This window comes from Eumetopias jubatus, unplaced genomic scaffold (assembly GCF_037043125.1).
Source record: "Eumetopias jubatus isolate StellerSeaLion01/CBP00866 unplaced genomic scaffold, mEumJub1_p1.0 scaffold_1, whole genome shotgun sequence".
Classification (NCBI taxonomy): Eukaryota; Metazoa; Chordata; class Mammalia; order Carnivora; family Otariidae; genus Eumetopias; species Eumetopias jubatus.
The window spans coordinates 57,560,568-57,578,317 of NW_028274807.1; the positions used below are offsets into that span (position 1 = coordinate 57,560,568).

Consider the following 17,750-nt stretch of genomic DNA (forward strand, 5'->3'; position numbering starts at 1 on the left):
GATGATTGGTGAATAAATGGCTGCACTAAAGATTGAAAATGAATGATTTGACAGAGCAGATTTAGTGGAGGTAACAGGAGGACAGAGGAAGGTAACCTGGTGCCACATGGAAGAAGACCTTGAATGTCAGCCTGGGAGCACTGAACAAAAGGAGACTGGGCTGCCATTGTCAGGATGGAGGTGGTATTAGAGAGTTATTTTAGGAAGATTTATTTAGTAGTGATGTGTGCCTGTGAGGGATGAGCCCAGAAGAGGGAAACCAGTTAAGAAGATATTATGATAGTCTAGATCTAGGGGTTCTCTAAGATGCCCCACTCTCACTTCATTATTTTAGAAAGATTCATGTGGGGGCGCCTGGGTGGCTCAGTGAGTTAAGCATCTGCCTTCGGCTCAGGTCATGGTCCCAGGGTCCCGGGATCGAGCCCTGCATGGGGCTCCCTGCTCGGCGAGAGTAAGCTTCTCCCTCTCCCTCTGTCCCTCCCCCCACAGCTTGTGCTCTCTCTCGCTTGCTCTCTCTCTCTCTCTCAAATAAATAAATAAAATCTTTAAAATTAAATAAAAAGATTCATGTGATGTGACAAAGAGGATTAAGATTGTGGTCCATATGAGTCAGTGGGGAAAGGGAGGCCACGATCACTGTCATGTCGTTTTATTACAGCACACTAAGGGTGATAAGGTTAAATGATTGGCTGTCTTCCCAGGCTTCTGTACCACCTCGTGATTCCTCAGGCTTCACTCCCCTTCTGTGGAGAGCTTGGTGGTGAGTGGTGATCAGATAGCAACTTTGCCCATGGCCATTTATCATAATAGAGAGAAGTGGGCCCTAAGTAGTAGAAACAAACTTCGTCAGTTGTTGGGGAGCTGGGCTCTCCTCTGGTTAGGCAAGGAAGGAGGTGGCACCTGCTAAGTGCTTTCTATGCCAGGGCTCAGAACATTGCTCAGGTTAGATGGATGACTTGGCCCCACTTCCAGACCTTCAGATGCACCGGGCTTGCCATTCGATAGAAGGTTGAAACTTTAGAAATGTTTTTGTGCGTTGAATCGATGTGTTGGGTCAGTCGCGTGCTCCCAAGGACTACTGCCGAATCCAATGGAGGGGTATTTCTCCTTCAGTCACTGCACACTATCTGCTTAACCGGTCAATCAGCACACAGCACAGGGACTTCTGTTCCTAGAAAGGGGGTAGAAACCTCTTCACTGTCTTTCAAACTGCTTAGGATAAAAAGCACCAACCTCTATCTGGCCGCTGTGATTTGATCACGTGTTCTGGAATTGAAGGAAGGGGCTCCATACCAGAACTTCCATGTCAATATTCTCCGTACCAGAATTTCCATGGGGAGATGGATGCAGGCTCAGTCATCCAGACTTTATCTTATATCCCAGCTTTCTTTGCCATTGTCTTCCAAAACCAACGGCTTGTCTACAGTCTTTAACTCTCAGAAATGATGATTCCACAGCACCCCCAACATTTTATCAAGAAAAATTTCAAACATACAGTTGAAAAAAATTCAGTAGTGTAAATGCATCTACACACCTGGATTAACAAGATAAATATTGCATGTAAAATATTATATAAAAATTATTACACTTTGCAGTTTACTCCCTATATGCCTGTTTTATTTTTTTTAAAGATTTTATTTATTTACTTGACAGAGAGAGATAGAGAGAGAGAACACATGCAGGGGAAATGACAGGGAGAGGGAGAAGCAGGCTCCCGCTGAGCAGAGAGCCCGACTTGGGGCTCGATCCCAGGACCCCGGGATCATGACCTGAACTGAAGGCAGACGCCTAACCGACTGAGCCACCCAGCGCCCCTGTGTGCCTGTTTTAAATTTGCAATATAAATTAACTCCAAATGGTCCCATAGATGAACAAAAATTAAATAATTGAAGTTCCATCTCTTCATCTTTGTCATGGTGCTACTGTTGCTTACGGTATATCTTCTGTTTAAATGCAGGAATATGTAGCTCCACAGGGTTTGTCGGAGACCCAGGATTCTGCACCAAGTAAGTTCAAATGATTCCAGACCATTGGAAGCTTACTCTTGAAAGAAGCAGGTGTCACAGAGTCCTCTTGTGTTCAAGACCGACTCTATGAATGGGAGTCTCTCAATTAACTTCTACGTGACATTCATTATTTATTGAAAGATGAGAATAAAAACATGCTCATTTGAAGCTTGTATATACATATTTTTAAAACTCAGTTGTAATAATGGACAGCAATTATTTCAAACTTATCCCAGTCAAAGCTTTTTTTCAGGGAGGAGTATTTTACTGTTTAGACATTATTTGGAATTGCTGGTATATGGTAATAATATAAAGCAGACTTTAGTTGGCTTTCTGGTTGTTTTAAAATCCCGTGCATATAGTGTAGCCTCCTTTGATTTGCTACCCCTTCCCATTCATGGTGATGTCAAAGAGAAATAGAGCTGGACACCCAGGAAAGGCTCCAAAGACAGATTTTATTCAGTACTGTTGCAATAGGGGAAAGAGACTGCAGGATAGAACTTAGCCCAACTCCAGATACATCAAAGATAGCTGGTGATTTGTGGTCAGTGAGCACAGTTAGGGGGCTGGTGAGTGGAAAAATCACTAAGAGAAGACAGCAAAGGGTAGGGAGATTCTCGCCAAAGGCAGACAAAGGATTTATACATCAAGGGTAGGGGATGAGGACCTTGATCACGTATCAGGGGTGATCAGATGTCAACGTTGGGGGTTGGAATTCTCACTAACCTGACAGCAGGATTCTTGCTACAACTGGGCTGGGAAGGCTGAGGACAGGGCCCAAGGATGGGACCTAGTCAACAAGAGGGCTCAGAGGAGCCTGTCTCAGGGTTGACTCTCAAAGAGAGAGTCTTTGTCAGTGGCCACTGCCCAGGACAAGGGGCTTACTTATACTGGTGAAAGGAATAGTTCTAGAAATAAGGGAAATAATACAGAAAAGAGGGGCAATTAAAGAAAGCTCTATTTTTAGATTTCCCAATCTTATAAAGCCTAAAGCATTAACTAGTCATTTCATTGGTGTTATTAATAAATTACAAAGCCAGGAAGTGAATTAGTACGACATGACATAGTTTGTCTGTCATTCTGTCCTTACCTGACTAATGTTTGACCACTTTCAGCAGGCAGTTTCTCATGTCCTTTCTTACGAATGGCCCTTGAGGGATGCTGGATATTGTGTCTGGAGCAGAGCTTCTCCTCTAAAGGGCCATTGATCCGCTTTCCATTAATGCTTGGTGCTCACAAGAAAGCCTGTTTGTGTCACAGGGGCGAGCTGTGAAACGTGTGGGCAAGCCTGGCCTTTTCCTTCCTTGTCTGCTGAGGACAGAGGCCCCTTGTGATTCCCCACTTCCCACCCTTGAACCTAATTCAGGCTGGTGTGGGCAAGAATGAGGGAGATGAGTGCAGGGCATTATCACCCAGGTTGACAGAGGACTTCAAGAGCGGGGAGAAAAAAGGAAAAATTCCTCTCGAATGAAACTGAGGGTTCTAGAGGGGAGGGGGGTGGGGGGATGGGTTAGCCTGGTGATGGGTATTAAAGAGGGCACATTCTGCGTGGAGCACTGGGTATTATGCACAAACAATGAATCATGGAACACTACATCAAAAACTAATGATGTAATGTATGGTGATTAACATAACAATAATAAAAAATTAAAAAAAAATTCCTCTCGAATGGGGATTTTCAGAACGTGTAGCTGCACAGTCGAGAGCAGAATCAGAGAGTGAGGCTTCTGGAAACTTCTTGGATCCGAGCAAGAGAAATGGGGGTGTGGAGATTTCTAAGAAGCAGGACTAAGGGTTATAAGTTAGATCTCTTAGTAAATTCTTAATAAATAGAAGATACAGGTAAAAAAATTTTTTTTAATTTGATTTAACTTTTCATCTCTGTTATTAATTTTATAACCGGAAGGCAACATTTTAATGACTTGTAAATATTTTCCGATTGTTGAATGTGTCCGTGTGAGGCAATCTTGCCTTGAGACTCTGTTCTGAGGGCCTGACTCGTATGGAGTTATGTTAAGAAGCCTGTGGTTTGGGGTGCCAAGTTGAGGTGCGAGGTCCCTTTAACACTCACTATATAACAATGAGGCAGCTTCAGTTTCTGAACTGGCCCCGGTGGAGGTAAATTGATTCCTTCCCTCTGAAAGCTAGCTTGAGCGCAGCCACCCATTCTCCTCAAGCAAGAATGTGAGAGGGTAAACTAGCTTCGAGACCCCTCTGTGCTCACACATAGAAGACCTAACAATGGACAAAGAAAACACCGATGTTTCATCCAAACCTGCCGACACGAACGTAAGTACAACGTGGGAAGGCTTCCCTCTTACTTGAATGCCATTTATTGGTGACCTTGTTAGTAAAATGAGACCGTGTGACTTTTTACAAATAAAGAGAGCTTTAATAACATACTTGATCTTCTTACGGTACTTAATGGATTTTACCAATGTGAGCTTGTTTCAAAGTGCTGTACTTGGCAATTGATTTGCAATTGTTTTTCTAAAACTCCAGGGAAATTGTACTGATCTCTATGCAAATTCCATTTTAAAATTTAATCAGTGCTAACTGAAACGGCCTATAATGTGTTCCTCCCCTGAAGGACCCAACCTTGCCCTTGTCAGTTCTACATGTGCCAGAATTTCTGTGCATTTCCCTTTTTCACTTCTTTGGGGGAATATTTGAAAGTAGTTTGGCACCATAGTCAGCTCATCCTGCAATAGAATGTTTTTCTCTGTAGAAACACCATCCTCATGCCTGCAGGACATCGCATTCATCGAGGCCTCATCTAGTTCAATTTCACCAGGAGGGATATAAGCTACATTTCACTCCAGGGGTTGACAAAGATGTTTGGCAAAAAGAATGAGGGGGCCATGAATAATTCAGAATGTACTTGGCCACATATTATCCCATTAATCAGTAGGATTAAAGACTGGAGACATGGACTTTGAAGGGAAGAGTGAGGGAGAGTAAGAGAGAATGAGAGAACTCTTAAGAGAACTCAAAAGAGAGATGATTTCTTTGGAACTGGTGTTCTAGATTGTTGCCTTTAAGGGAATGTGTGGTTAAAAGTTATTTCATCGCTGGAGTTTAGTTACCCCGACATGTATAAATCTCTCCTTGAAAGAACCTAAACTCTTGCATACATTATTAAAGAATTCACAGCATCAGATGACAGAGGGTAGGGGAGAAAAAAAAAAAGAGGAGGGAAATAGTTAAATAATGCATTTTTTCCTCTTGCACATAACACTTCGCACATCAGTACACTAAAACCAATAATTTTCCGAGTCCTCTATTTCATTCTTTATTTTTAAATAATTATTTCATTTGCCATTGAGAAACTGAATCCCTGATCAGCTCATTGGCTGTCTTGAAAGTGCATGCATGGGAGGCCCTGGATCCTATCCCACAGCCCTGCACAAACCAGAGCATCATCATCCACAACTTTTTTTTCTGTAACACCCAGTCAGGAAGCCATAAATAAGATATCAATTTGTTTCTCTGAGGAACTCACTTATATCCTTATTTTCAGTCCTGCCTCAGCCAGAAGAAATTGATGGTGGGAGAAAAGCAACATAGTACAAACATGTGAAATACACACCTATTCCCACAGCTGAGCTTTGTACAGATGAAATGACCCTCAGAGACTCTTAACCTCCTGACCTTCGGGTCCTCTGGTCTACCCTCCATGAAATTCAGGCCCACCCTCCATGAAATTCAGGCCCATCCTCTACAGCATCTACTTGGCAGAACTGGAGAGCTGAGGAGGGGATCTGGGATTCATATAATGAATAATTAATTCACTGGGGTTCATATAATGTCTGATTTTTCGGATCTTAATTACATGATTTAATGCAAATCATTCATTATACTTATATCGATGATTTGATTTGACTGATATATTGAAGCCTTTCAGCACTAAGATTCTCCTGACTGGGTGGCTCCATTCCACATGTGTTCTAGACTAATATATCTTCTTTTTTCCCCCTTTCTTTTCTTTTCTTTCTTTTTTTTTTTTTTAAAGATATCCAATATCTCAGTTCAGGTGGTCAGTGCCCAAGGGAAGCTGCCAGGTAGACGAGCACCTCGAAAACCCATCGGCAAAGCCAAACCCAAGAAGCCATCCAAGAAGAAAGCTCCCTTCTGGAATGTCCAAAACAAAATCATTGTCTTCACAGTATTTCTATTCATCCTAGCCATCACAGCCTGGACACTTCTGTGGCTCTACATCAGTGAGTGAAAATCCGTGTTCCTTTGGGGCTGCTAGTATATAGGCAGTGCACGCCCCATCTGCCCCTGGGTGTGTTTGAGAGACTTTCCCAAGTTCATAGACTGATTGCCACTCCTAAAACTGTGGAGGTTTTCAGGAGGAAGAAAGCAGAATTGTCTCTCCCATTTCTTCCTTTGCCACCACTGCTTTCTTGCCCCCGGAGAGCAGGAGGAGCAGGGATGGGGGATGGGATGACAAGAGCTGAGGAGGATGCTCAGGAGCTGTGGACGAGCTCAGGAACGTAATGCATTTTTAGCTTTAAGAAATGAATGGTTTTCTCAGTTGTTTCATTTCCTCATTCCACCCACCGCTGGTTTCTAGGCAACCTCACATTTCCTGCTCCCCGAGCTTCCTTTCACTCATACATCTTGCTCTCCACGCGTTTATGTTTTTGTCAAGCTGATTGGTTATGCTTTTGTCTATCTGCTTGATCCTTTTGGACAGGAGTTATGACTAAGCTTTTTCGTAAAGAGTACTTACCCATTCCACTCAGTCACTATACCATTTGTTGACTTACACTCAACTTGCAACTCCATACATGTTAATATGTTTGATACAAGATATGTGTACTCTCAAGGATATTAAAAATTGGTTGTGAGGCAGGATTTATAAGCAAATAATTAATGAATATTGTATTGAACAGTTTGGGATATATATATGTATATAGGTATATATATGTGTATATATATGTGTATATATATGTGTGTATATATATATATATATACACACACACAAACTGATTACTTACAATTTGTGCTGCACAATGTAGGACATCAGATATACCAAGATAGATCTCCTACCTTCAGAAAGCTTACAGATGCATTTTCTACTTTCAAAACACTCAGTTCAGGGCTGGAGAGGGGGTGTGAGTTGATTTTTTAATTTTTATTTATGTTTATTTTTTTGCTGAAGGAATTACTTTGCAATCACAGAAGAGAGGCATCTAACCTGCCCAGGAATCGAGTCCAGGGAAGGCTTCATGAACTGGTTGTTCAAAACTCATTTCTTTCATATCCTGAGCATGCCCACTATGAGCTGGGCCCTGTGATCAGCATGGAGACAGAGTGGTAGAGCAGACAGAATCTCTATCTTGAAGGAGCTTAAAGACTAGTGAAGGACGTCAAGTCAATAGGCAATTAAGACAAACACAAAATACATCCCCAACCCAGAATGAACTAACTTATTTCCTATCTGTTCTCTGCTGGCCCTCAACTGATATATTCGCATTGCCTTAGCATTTTTGTGTAAAGTTTTGGGACATCACTGTATAGAAGCAGTCTGTTGTCTGTGTGAAAAATCAGAGAAGGACATTTCAGGAAGACAGACCAGTATGAGCAAAGAATTGTTCAACAAACAATAGTGTTGTGACCATGCAGGTTGTTGTATGTTGGGCTGAGCTAAAGAGTTGGGTAAATGTAATCTAGTTCAAGGCTAAACTGATCTCACTTATATTATTGTTATCCTGACCCTTGAGTACTTACTAATATAGGAAGACTGTGTGAGCTTCTAGATAAAAGGCATGGCTTTCGCTCAAATTTTGAAGAGTCTGTAACAACAACAAAAATCTAAGAAGCACTTCCCTGTGAAAATCAAGAATGAAAACAACCATTGTTTTATATGAGAGGCTAGTGAGTCAAGGTGATCCATCCAAGGTCACATAGCTTGAAAGAATAAATCTAGGACATCAGCTCAGTCCTTCTGCCCCTGTACCCCTTTCCCACACCTCCACAGCCTCAGTCCACTGCATGGGGCTACTGTGACCATGGATGGCTCACACAAGGGAGGTGGCTTCCTGTCACTCACATAGGTGCCCCTTCTTCCTAATTCAGCCATCCGTTATGTGGCATTTTCATGTGCTGGGCATTGTGCTAGGAAAGAATATTCTCTCCCTTTCTTCCTCTACCACCCTTGTTCTCTCTCTTCCCTCCTTCAAACATTTATTGAGCCTCAAAGCTACAAAAGGGGTTGAGGGACAAAAAGAAGTTCCTGTTACTGTTAAAGGACAGACATACAGACAGAAGTTATGGTAGAGTGGGACATACATCACAGGGGAGAAATGTACCATGGCCACGGGAGCCAGGGGAATGGTACTACCTAGGAGTAAGACCTTGATAACAAAAGAGAAAAGGCAGAAAGAAGAGCTCCTCATCCCCCCCGCCCCCCAAGCTATTCTCGGGTACTCTAAGGCAACTCAGACACAGCAGTGTTCTTGTTCAAGTCATCAGTGGTTTCTGGGCCCACCTGACACCCAATCCCATGGTCATCACTGGGCAGAGTATTGAAGCACGAGTGACCTGACACTGGGCTGAGAACCATGCTTTGTGGCTCACAGGAAGAATGAATTCCCCATGTATTGTACAGAGCTGAACACCAGCCCAGCACCCTGCACATCAGCCTCACGAGTCAGATAAGGATGAGCCCCCAGGAGCTCAGTGAAGGTCAGCAGGAGGGCCCTTCCCTCTTCTCCCACTATGCTCACTTGACCTCAGAGTAGACATTTCTTACCTCCTTACCGTCTACAGACTCAGGATCCATGAAAACTGCATATGTTCTTTTTGGTCCCTCGGTGACTCTAGGACATGTATAAGTATTTACCAGAAGTCGGTAAAGAGAATAGACTATCCTAAGAGAAATGGTGATTTACTGCTGATGGAAGTGTTGTTATCAACAACATTTAGAGTTTCCCAGGCTATGAACCAGTAACATACGTAGCTGTCCAATAGAACCATGTGACAAGCCTGATACTGACATAGATCAGATAGTGCCTCACTGCCACACAGAGAGGAGAGCCCCTTACCCGCTTCCTCTCCTGTCTTACAGGTAAGACAGAAAGCAAAGATGCTTTTTACTTTGTTGGGATGTTCCGCATCACCAACATCGAATTTCTTCCTGAATACCAACAGAAGGAGTCCAGGGAATTTCTATCAGTGGCACGGACTGTGCAGCAAGTGGTGAGGTGATGGGGGGGAGGCGCGGGGGGGGGGTAAGGTTGTGTGAGAGGCTGGGGAGAGGGGGGTCAGGGGTCAGGGGATGAGGGGTTGGGGTGGAGGGGTCACAAGTGTCCCAGGTGAGCAGGGAGGTTCAAGGAAGACGTCAGAGGGAAACACGAGATTTAGCTCATCTTGGCTGTAATTGCTTATTTGATAGAACTGCTAATTAATTTAATTTAATTTGTTTACTCATGTCTTTTATTTATTACTGAAAGTAAAAGCAAATAGCTCTCTGAGCTCCAGTTTTTCTCCTCTGTAAAATAAAGGAATTGGATCAGGCGATCTCTAAAATGTCTTCCAGAACTAAAGTTACAATCATATTGATTAATTCCGGGAGCTCTACACATTTATCTCAACCTCAACACACTGGAATCTCTTTACTTTTTTTTAAAAAAATTTTCTCTTCATAGAACTAATATGTATTTAGCTATTAAAAATTGTAAAATTCAGAAAGTTACAAAAAGGAACATTAAAATTTTCTTTAACATCATCTCCAGAGATAGAGCCCCTTTTTATTCTGGGCCACATAGACATAGAGGACAGCACAATATTGGAATATTAGTAGATATTCAGTTTTACAATCTGAATTTTTCCTCTTAATGTTGGATTGCATGTTTCTATGCAAGGAAATATTCTTTAAAAAATGTAAGTTTTAATAGGTACAAAGTTAGCCAATCCCTTTTTAAAAAAATGTTTATTTAAATTCAATTTAGTTAACATATAAGCGTATTATTAGTTTCAGGGGTAGAATTTAGTGATTCATCAGTTGCATATAACACCCAGTGCTCATTACATCAAGTGTCCTCCTTAATGCCCATCACCCAGTTACCCCATCCCCCCCACCCACCTCCCCTCCAGCAACCCTCAGTTTATTTCCTATAGTTAACAGTCCCTTATGGTTTGTCTCCCTCTCTGATTTTATCTTGTTTTATTTTTACTTCCCCTATGTTTATCTGTTTTGTGTCTTAAACTCTCAATATGAGTGAAATCATATGGTATTCTTTTGCTTGGCATAATACCCTCTAGTTCCATGCACATCATTGCAAATGGCATAGCCAATCCCTTCTTATTGGATATTTAAGTTGTCTCCCATTTTTCTACTATAGATAATGCTACACAAAACTGCTACATAGATTGTGTATATCTGTGATTACTTCCTTAGCTGATCCCCTAAAAGTGTATACCAATATCTACTCATGGCTCTTAGTACATATTACCAACCAGAAAGCTTCTGCCAGTTTGTATCCGCACAGTGATGACGAGGGTGACCTACACAGTGGTGCCCCTACTGCTGTGACAGGCGCCCTGCCATGTAGAGGGGGGAGCTGTGGGGGGGATAAGCTAAAACAACAGTGGGCACGGTGACTCCTATTTCCTGAAGGCCACCTACACACAGACTATGTAGCTAAATGCTTTACCTTTACTATATATCCGTTAGTCCTCAGATTAGCCCGAAGATTCTTGGTAAGCATTTTGATCGCTTTACAGTAGAAAGACAGGCAGAAAGAAAGAAAGAAAGAAAGAAAGAAAGAAAGAAAGAAAGAAAGAAAGAAAGAAAGGAAAGAAAGAAAGAAAGAAAGAAAGAAAGAAAGAAAGAAAGAAAGAAAGAAAGAAAGAAAGAAAGAAAGAAAGAAAGAAAGAAGAAGAAAGAAAGAAAGAAAGAAAGAAAGAAAGAAAGAAAGAAAGAAAGAAAGAAAGAAAGAGAGAGAGAGAAGGGGGGAGGGAGAGAGGAAGAGAAAGAGAAAGAGAAAAAGAAAAAAAAATAGTGAGGGCTCAGTAGTTTTAGGTAACATATTCTGGGTTGCATAGTGAATTTAAACCCCACAATTAGGTGGGTGATTTTGCCATTAGGTAGGAAGGGGAACACAGGAGGAGGAGATTTGGCAGAGACAGTTTAGCTGTAGAAATGCTGAGGAAGGGCAAAGAAGGTAAATTGAAACAGCTCTCCTTTGGCTCCAGCTCCGCGTTTTAAAAGGGCTGGGTTCCCTAGAGATTGCAGAGGAAGAAGGGGGATGGTAGACCCGGAGGAGGGCACCGCCTGCCCCCTAGTGGCTAGTACGGCAATGTGTCCTTAAGAATATAAATTTTCCAGGTTGTGCATTGATAGAAAAGAGGTTGGGTCAAGGACTTTGACAATGTACTTGAAGGAGTTTGATTTATTAATTGTGGAGAAAAATAACCTTTGGAGTAGGGAGAATACAGAAGTTAAGCTTGGTTAGGGTGTCTGGAGACAGCAATGAATGAACGAAGGTAACTGGTTATTCTTCACAGAGAGCACAGAGACAGGAAGGAATCCAAGACTTGAGCCTTCAGCCAGAGCCCTGCTTTTCTCCTTGCTAGCTGTCAGAGCTTGGGCCCACAGCATGCTAGATACCGCAAAACAAAGCCAAATTTGAAAGACTTCAGACACCTCGGTTTTTCTTTTTCAGGTAAACCTGGTTTATACAACATCTGCCTTCTCTAAATTTTATAAGCAGTCTGTCGTTGCAGATGTCAGGTAATGTATATCCCTTACTTTGGGACTTCTGTGTTTACTGCTGTAAATTCCTCTTAATGCTGTGGAAGGGCTCAGATATGACCACTCTCCAGTAACTTCCTGGGGGCGGCTTTGTGCTTTTAGCACAACTGGTGACCCAACTCAGCCCTGTTGTCATGCTGAGTTTTTCTCTTCATCTGCCAAAACCTGCCCTCTCCCACAGCTGTGATCCTGGGCCCCCGGGATTAATGTTGCTGGGCAAAATGGCCACAATCGTGGCTACCATCGGGTGGGGGTAAAAACAAAACACAGTCCAGGATTTCTCAAAATATGTTCCGCCAAAAACTGGTCACTGGAGATTTTCTGAGGGAAAAACGGATCTCATAGTCAAATAATAGGTATTAAAATTTATTTTATGAATTTTAAATTTTTTATTTTATTAAAACTCATTTTTTTAATTATGTGCTATGTTTCCCCACCTCCAGTATATCTGCAGAGACTCACAATTCACTTTGGCATACCAAAGGCACTAAGAAGTCTGGGAGTAGAGCAATTTGTCTACTTCTCTTTCCTGCATTATTTACCATAGAACACTTAAGGTTTGTTTTTCATAAAACATGACAGTATTTGTGCACTTAGAGCTCTTGCTCTAGGGTTTGGCTAAAAACCAAGTTGGACTCGATTCCTGGATTTGCTACTTATTAACCATATGATTTTCAGTTGTAGTTGGCCTTGACTTCCTTTCCTGTAAAACTGGAATAATAGGACGTTCCTCATAAGACTAAGTGGGATAAAGCAGAATTTAGCACTGTGTCTGGACATGGCAAAGTGTCAAAAATCATAGTTGTTGTTATTTGTAATAGCAGTGAATGACTGATATCCATAAAAATAGTATATTCTCCAGGGAGATGCAACTATACACAAATGATTCTAGATGTGAACCCAACACAGGAAGACACATACTATGATGCTTTCCCTTCCCAATTCCCACAATAAGAGTCAATGACTTCTTAAAGAAGGAATTTTGGAAGTTCCTGGCTTTACCTTGAATCATTCAGTCGGGTCACTGGCTTTTTATGAGAGTCCACTTCCTAAGATATATACCTGAACATCTCTCTTTTTTTTTCCTATAGCAGCAACAACAAAGGTGGCCTCCTTGTCCACTTTTGGATTGTGTTTGTTATGCCACATGCCAAGGGCCATATCTTCTGTGAGGACTGTGTGGCCGCCATTTTGAAGGACTCCATCCAGACGAGCATCATAAACCGAACCTCTGTGGGGAGCTTGCAGGGCCTTGCTGTAGACATGGACTCTGTGGTACTAAATGGTGATTATTGGGTAATTCTCCTTTATGCGTTCCTTCCTGCAGCACTGCTGATACTGCCATTAAACACGGTCATTATTGTAATGAATTGTATTCCCTTCTGCAATCCCAGTAAAACAGTATTAGCTGAGGACATTGATAAAGGAAATTGCTAAATGTTATATACAATGATTGGACAATAGAAGTGGGTTCAAAATACATATGAGATTGAATTTGTTACAGTGTCCCCTGCCCTATATTTAATTCAGCTATACGAGTCTTCAAACTAAGGCTCCAAGTCCTGAAGAAGAAAGAATTTTGCTGAGGCTTATCTTGTCTTTTCCTTTGTCCAGATAGAACCTAGAACTGCACCAGTGTTATAGAGTGTTGCCCAGCATTCCACAATTGCCTGTTGAATAGCCCTGCCAAAATGCAAATTTTATCATTCGATTTGCCAGTAAAATACTTTAATTAATTGTGTGACCCCCAAATTATGCAACTTTCTCTCTTGATTTAAATCATATAGATATAGATATAGATATAGATATAAATAGATAGATATTGATCGATCTATATGCCAGGCATGTAATGTAGTAGTATGTGGCTGATAAGTATTGCTAAATGAATGAATGAAGTGGAAAAGTGGAAAAGTCTGCACCACAAATACTATTTCAGATCTAGGACTAATTATTATTATATTTGGTTGCTTTTTACCTTTAGGGATGTTTAAATGTGTCACTATGGACAATTTCAAGCATCAAGAAAAGTAAAGAGAATACTATCATGAACTCTCATATACCCTTTACTCAGCTTCAACAACAATGAACTCCTGGCCATCCCACTTGCTCTCGAAATACATAAACAACTTCCCCCACCCTCCCTGGATCATGTTAAAGCAAATCCCAGATATGAGGAATTGCTTTTAGAGGACTGAAAGGAATTTTTACTGAGCAAAATTCTAACAAAATGAAATGCTGGAACTGATAGTCTCTTTTCCATGTGTTTTTTCAATGCAGCTGGGCTTCGGTCAGATTACTCTTCAACTATAGGATCTGGTAAAGTATGACATGCAGTTTCTCCTACGCTGCCTCCAAATCACTATCCTTTTTGGCTGTAGTTTTCTTTTTCTTTTTTTTTTTTAAGATTTTATTTATTTATTTGACAGAGAGAGTCACAGCGAGAGAGGGAACATAAGCAGGGGGAGTGGGAGAGGGAGAAGCAGGCTCTCCGCCGAGCAGGGAGCCCGATGCGGGGCTCGATCCCAGGACCCTGGGATCATGACCTGAGCCGAAGGCAGACGCTCAACGACTGAGCCACCCAGGCGCCCCTATAGTTTTCTTTTTCAAATGATGGCATTTGGTAGTGCTCTTTCAGTTGCCTGTGACAGAAATACACTCGAACTGGCTTAAGCCCAGAAGAAACGTGATTGGCTCTTGTAACTGGGACATACATGGAATGTTCTGGCTTCAGGCATGTTTGGGGCCAGGTTGTAAAATAAAATATCATCAGAACTCTGCATCTCTGCTTTTCCCTGTTGAAGCTTCATCGAGTGTATTCTTCTAATGCAGTGTCATGACTGGCAACCAATAGATCCAAGCTTATAATTTATCAGTAGCAGCAATAGTAGAAAAAAGAAAAAAGAGAAAAGCCCACACAAATTTCCAGAATTTTTGCAGAAGTCCTGGGGCTGATCTCAGTGTCTCAGATCAGCTGGCTTGCCCATTTATGAACCAGTTTCTTTTACTCTGATTGGCCAGTCTGGGTCACGTTCCCATCTCTGGACCTCGAGGTGAGTTTAACCCCAACCAAACCATACAGGCAGGGTAAGGATAGTTTCTCAAAGTAAAGTCTTGGTGCTGTTACCAGAAGAGAGGGGAGTGGATTCCAGGCTGACAAAAACAGCAGAGGTCCTCCACTCTTACTCTTTATAAAGATGTCTAGAAAAGTCATTCCTAAAACAAAACAAAATAAAAGTGCTGTCTCCACAGACAAAGGCTGCTCTCAGTCCTTCTATGCAGATCATCTGTCTCTCCGCTACCCTCTGGAGATTTCTGCAACCTCAGGGAGGCTGATGTGCCACTTCAAGCTGGTGGCCATCGTGGGCTATCTGATTCGTCTCTCTATAGAGTCCGTCCAGATTGAAGCTGCCAACTGTGTCACCGACTCCCTGACCATTTACGACTCCCTCTTGCCAATCCGGAGCACCATCTTGTATAGGTACTCGGGTTGGCGAGTAAAAAGACTTTTTTACAGTATCTCTCTTGGGCAGTATCTCCTTCCCCTTAGACTTTGAAACCTATTTTTGTGTGCACTTGTGAGATTCAAGACTGACCCAGGCCTTACTTAGTATCCCCTGTATTAGCCAGCGCCTATCAGACACAACTTTTGCTTTTTACTTGTTGCTTACAAGGGTCAAAATCAGTATAACAGGAACTTCAGCCAATATTTCTGAAATCTAGCTGACTTTTCTGTTTAATTTTACTTTTGTTGCAACTGCAATGAAATCTACTGTTTCATTAGAGTGTGAGAATAAAAATTCTGATGATTGCATACCATTAGTAAAACAATTAAAATTTTTCCCCTTATTAAAAAGATAACACAATTGTTCATTGTGAAAGTGAACAGAGAAAAAGATCAATATTTCACAGTCCCATTAGCTAGAACAAATGTCTGTTATGTTTTTGCACATTCTCATTCTACACACACACACACACACACACACACGTATTTATATGCCCTAGTATTTTTTACTTACTAGTAGACATCTTTTTATGAGTGCTTACTATCTTGATAATTTAATAATGATAGCTACACTTTATCAAAAATGTACTATTTGTTACTCACTGTGCTAAAAAGGCACATGAATTATCTTATTATTTTTAATAGTGCTTATGTATGTAACCGTGTTTTATGTATGTATGTATATATATTTTGGTGATGAATATGCATATGCTAGAAATTTCAACAGTACATAATGGTTACAGTGAAAAATAAGTTGGTCCCTGGCTCCCATTCCTCAGTCATTATTATTATTTCTTTTCATCCTTCCAGACATACTATGCTATTATCACACATAATCCTCACCCCAAAGCCACAAGGAGTAGACTCTTGGTACTACCACTGTTTCATAGTAGGGGATTTGGCATTCATGAAGATGAGTTACTCGACTGCCCAAGCTCTTTTGGCCAGTTTAGGGATGGAGCTGAGTTTTGAACACAGTTTTCCTGAGGGCAGAGCTCAGGACCCCAGCCATTTCAATAGTTGTCTATGCCTTGCTCGCTCTCAAGGTGGGGGGCGTCCAGTGACAGCCATCCAGAATTCTTTGATAGTTACTGGGCAGAAGTTTCTAACCCTTATCAGCTCCCCTCCGTGGTGCCCTGTGGCAGATGAAGATCTGGCTGGCGGAGTCTGACTAACAAGAACCGTGTGGATGGCCTGGGAAATGGGTGGGATTAGTGGTGGATGGAGGCTCACTGCTCAATAACCTGTTATCCACGGACTTTTGTTGTCTGGTTTCAGAATTTGTGAACCTACAAGAATGATAATGTCCTTTGTCTCCACAAATAATCTCATGTTGGTGTCATTTAAGTCTCCTCAGATACGGAGGCTATCGGGAATCCGGGCATTTTTCGAGGTCATTCCGGAAGAAAGTAAGTCTCTCCCAATTGAAAAAAGTCACCTTGAAAAGTATCTATTATGATACTCCAGTCTTATCTCTCCTGAGGCTGTGTTGTAATACCAGTCCTCTTAGTCAGGGACTTTGACTCAGGGTCCAGTCAGAGGAGAGAGATCATATTATTTAAACAGAGAGGATTTAATGTGAAGAATTGTTAACTCGGCATAAAGGTATCAGCTAGGTCAATCAAAAGGCAGAAAGAAAACCGTAAGGTGTTCTGGGTGTAATACATGTAGGAAGCAACTACCCCTCTGTAGTTCGGTGGGGGGGGGGGGGCAGAGGAAAGTGGTGGCAATGCTGACAATTTACAGTGTGGAGGGGGGTCTGTGGACTGAAACTCAGACCTCTGGCGCAGGGGAGCGGGGGTTGCTGCTCAGCTGATGCGGTGTCTCTGAGTTCAGAGCCGGTGTTCACGGACTTGGGACCCAGACCTTCAAGGAGGGGGTGCCAGACAGCCGGGGCTGGTATCTTCGAGGAAGATGCAATAAAATGGAAGTTGGGAAAACTGCATACAGGATTCAACTCTGCTATAGGAAGAAAGTGTAGCTGTGCGAAGGAGGGGGAGCGAATCGGGGGGAGAAGGGGAAGAAGGGGGATGGGGTAAGAATCGTTGCTGGGGTACCTTTCCCAGGAAGTGGAAACGAAACACGCAAGAAGCCCCATTCTGCCTCCTTCAAGTTTTCTAGTCTTCCTGTAGCGCCCCCTATTGGCTGGGCCTGGCAGGAAGCCAGGTGGCAAGGGAGAGAAGCGGTTCGCAAAGTCCCCATAAGAGCGTCGGAAAAGGGTGCATTGGCAACTCAGCGATAATAGCACAGAACCTACCACACTACAGCGGCTGTCTTCCGTGAACTCTCGTTAATAGCTCTGCGTGTGAATGCCATCCTAGAAAGTGCACGGGAAGTAAAACTCAGAGATTTAGTGGGTTTTCCTAGGTCAGAGAGTGAGCAAAAAGTGACCTAGCTCCCTTTCATTCTTCTCCTTTTGACTTGGGTTGACGAAGTAAAACAAAACAAAACAAAACAAAAGAGCCTTCACTGCAAC

The 17,750-nt window shown here is 42.2% G+C and overlaps 1 protein-coding gene across 2 annotated transcripts in view; it reads left to right on the forward strand.

The window, feature by feature from the left end:
- Positions 1–4,247: 4,247 nt before the first annotated feature.
- TMPRSS7 (transmembrane serine protease 7) overlaps positions 4,248–17,750 on the forward strand; it is a 36,426-nt gene continuing 22,923 nt past the window's right edge. The window contains exons 1-8 of one of the 2 annotated variants that reach the window (XM_028110683.2): positions 4,248–4,295; positions 6,019–6,226; positions 9,085–9,215; positions 11,684–11,751; positions 12,864–13,057; positions 14,050–14,088; positions 15,022–15,250; positions 16,553–16,683. In XM_028110683.2, coding sequence (XP_027966484.2) covers positions 4,248–4,295; positions 6,019–6,226; positions 9,085–9,215; positions 11,684–11,751; positions 12,864–13,057; positions 14,050–14,088; positions 15,022–15,250; positions 16,553–16,683 — 1,048 coding nt within the window. Of the gene's footprint in view, positions 4,296–6,018; positions 6,227–9,084; positions 9,216–11,683; positions 11,752–12,863; positions 13,058–14,049; positions 14,089–15,021; positions 15,251–16,552; positions 16,684–17,750 lie in introns of those variants that run through there. The other variant, XM_028110684.1, reaches the window with a different exon arrangement.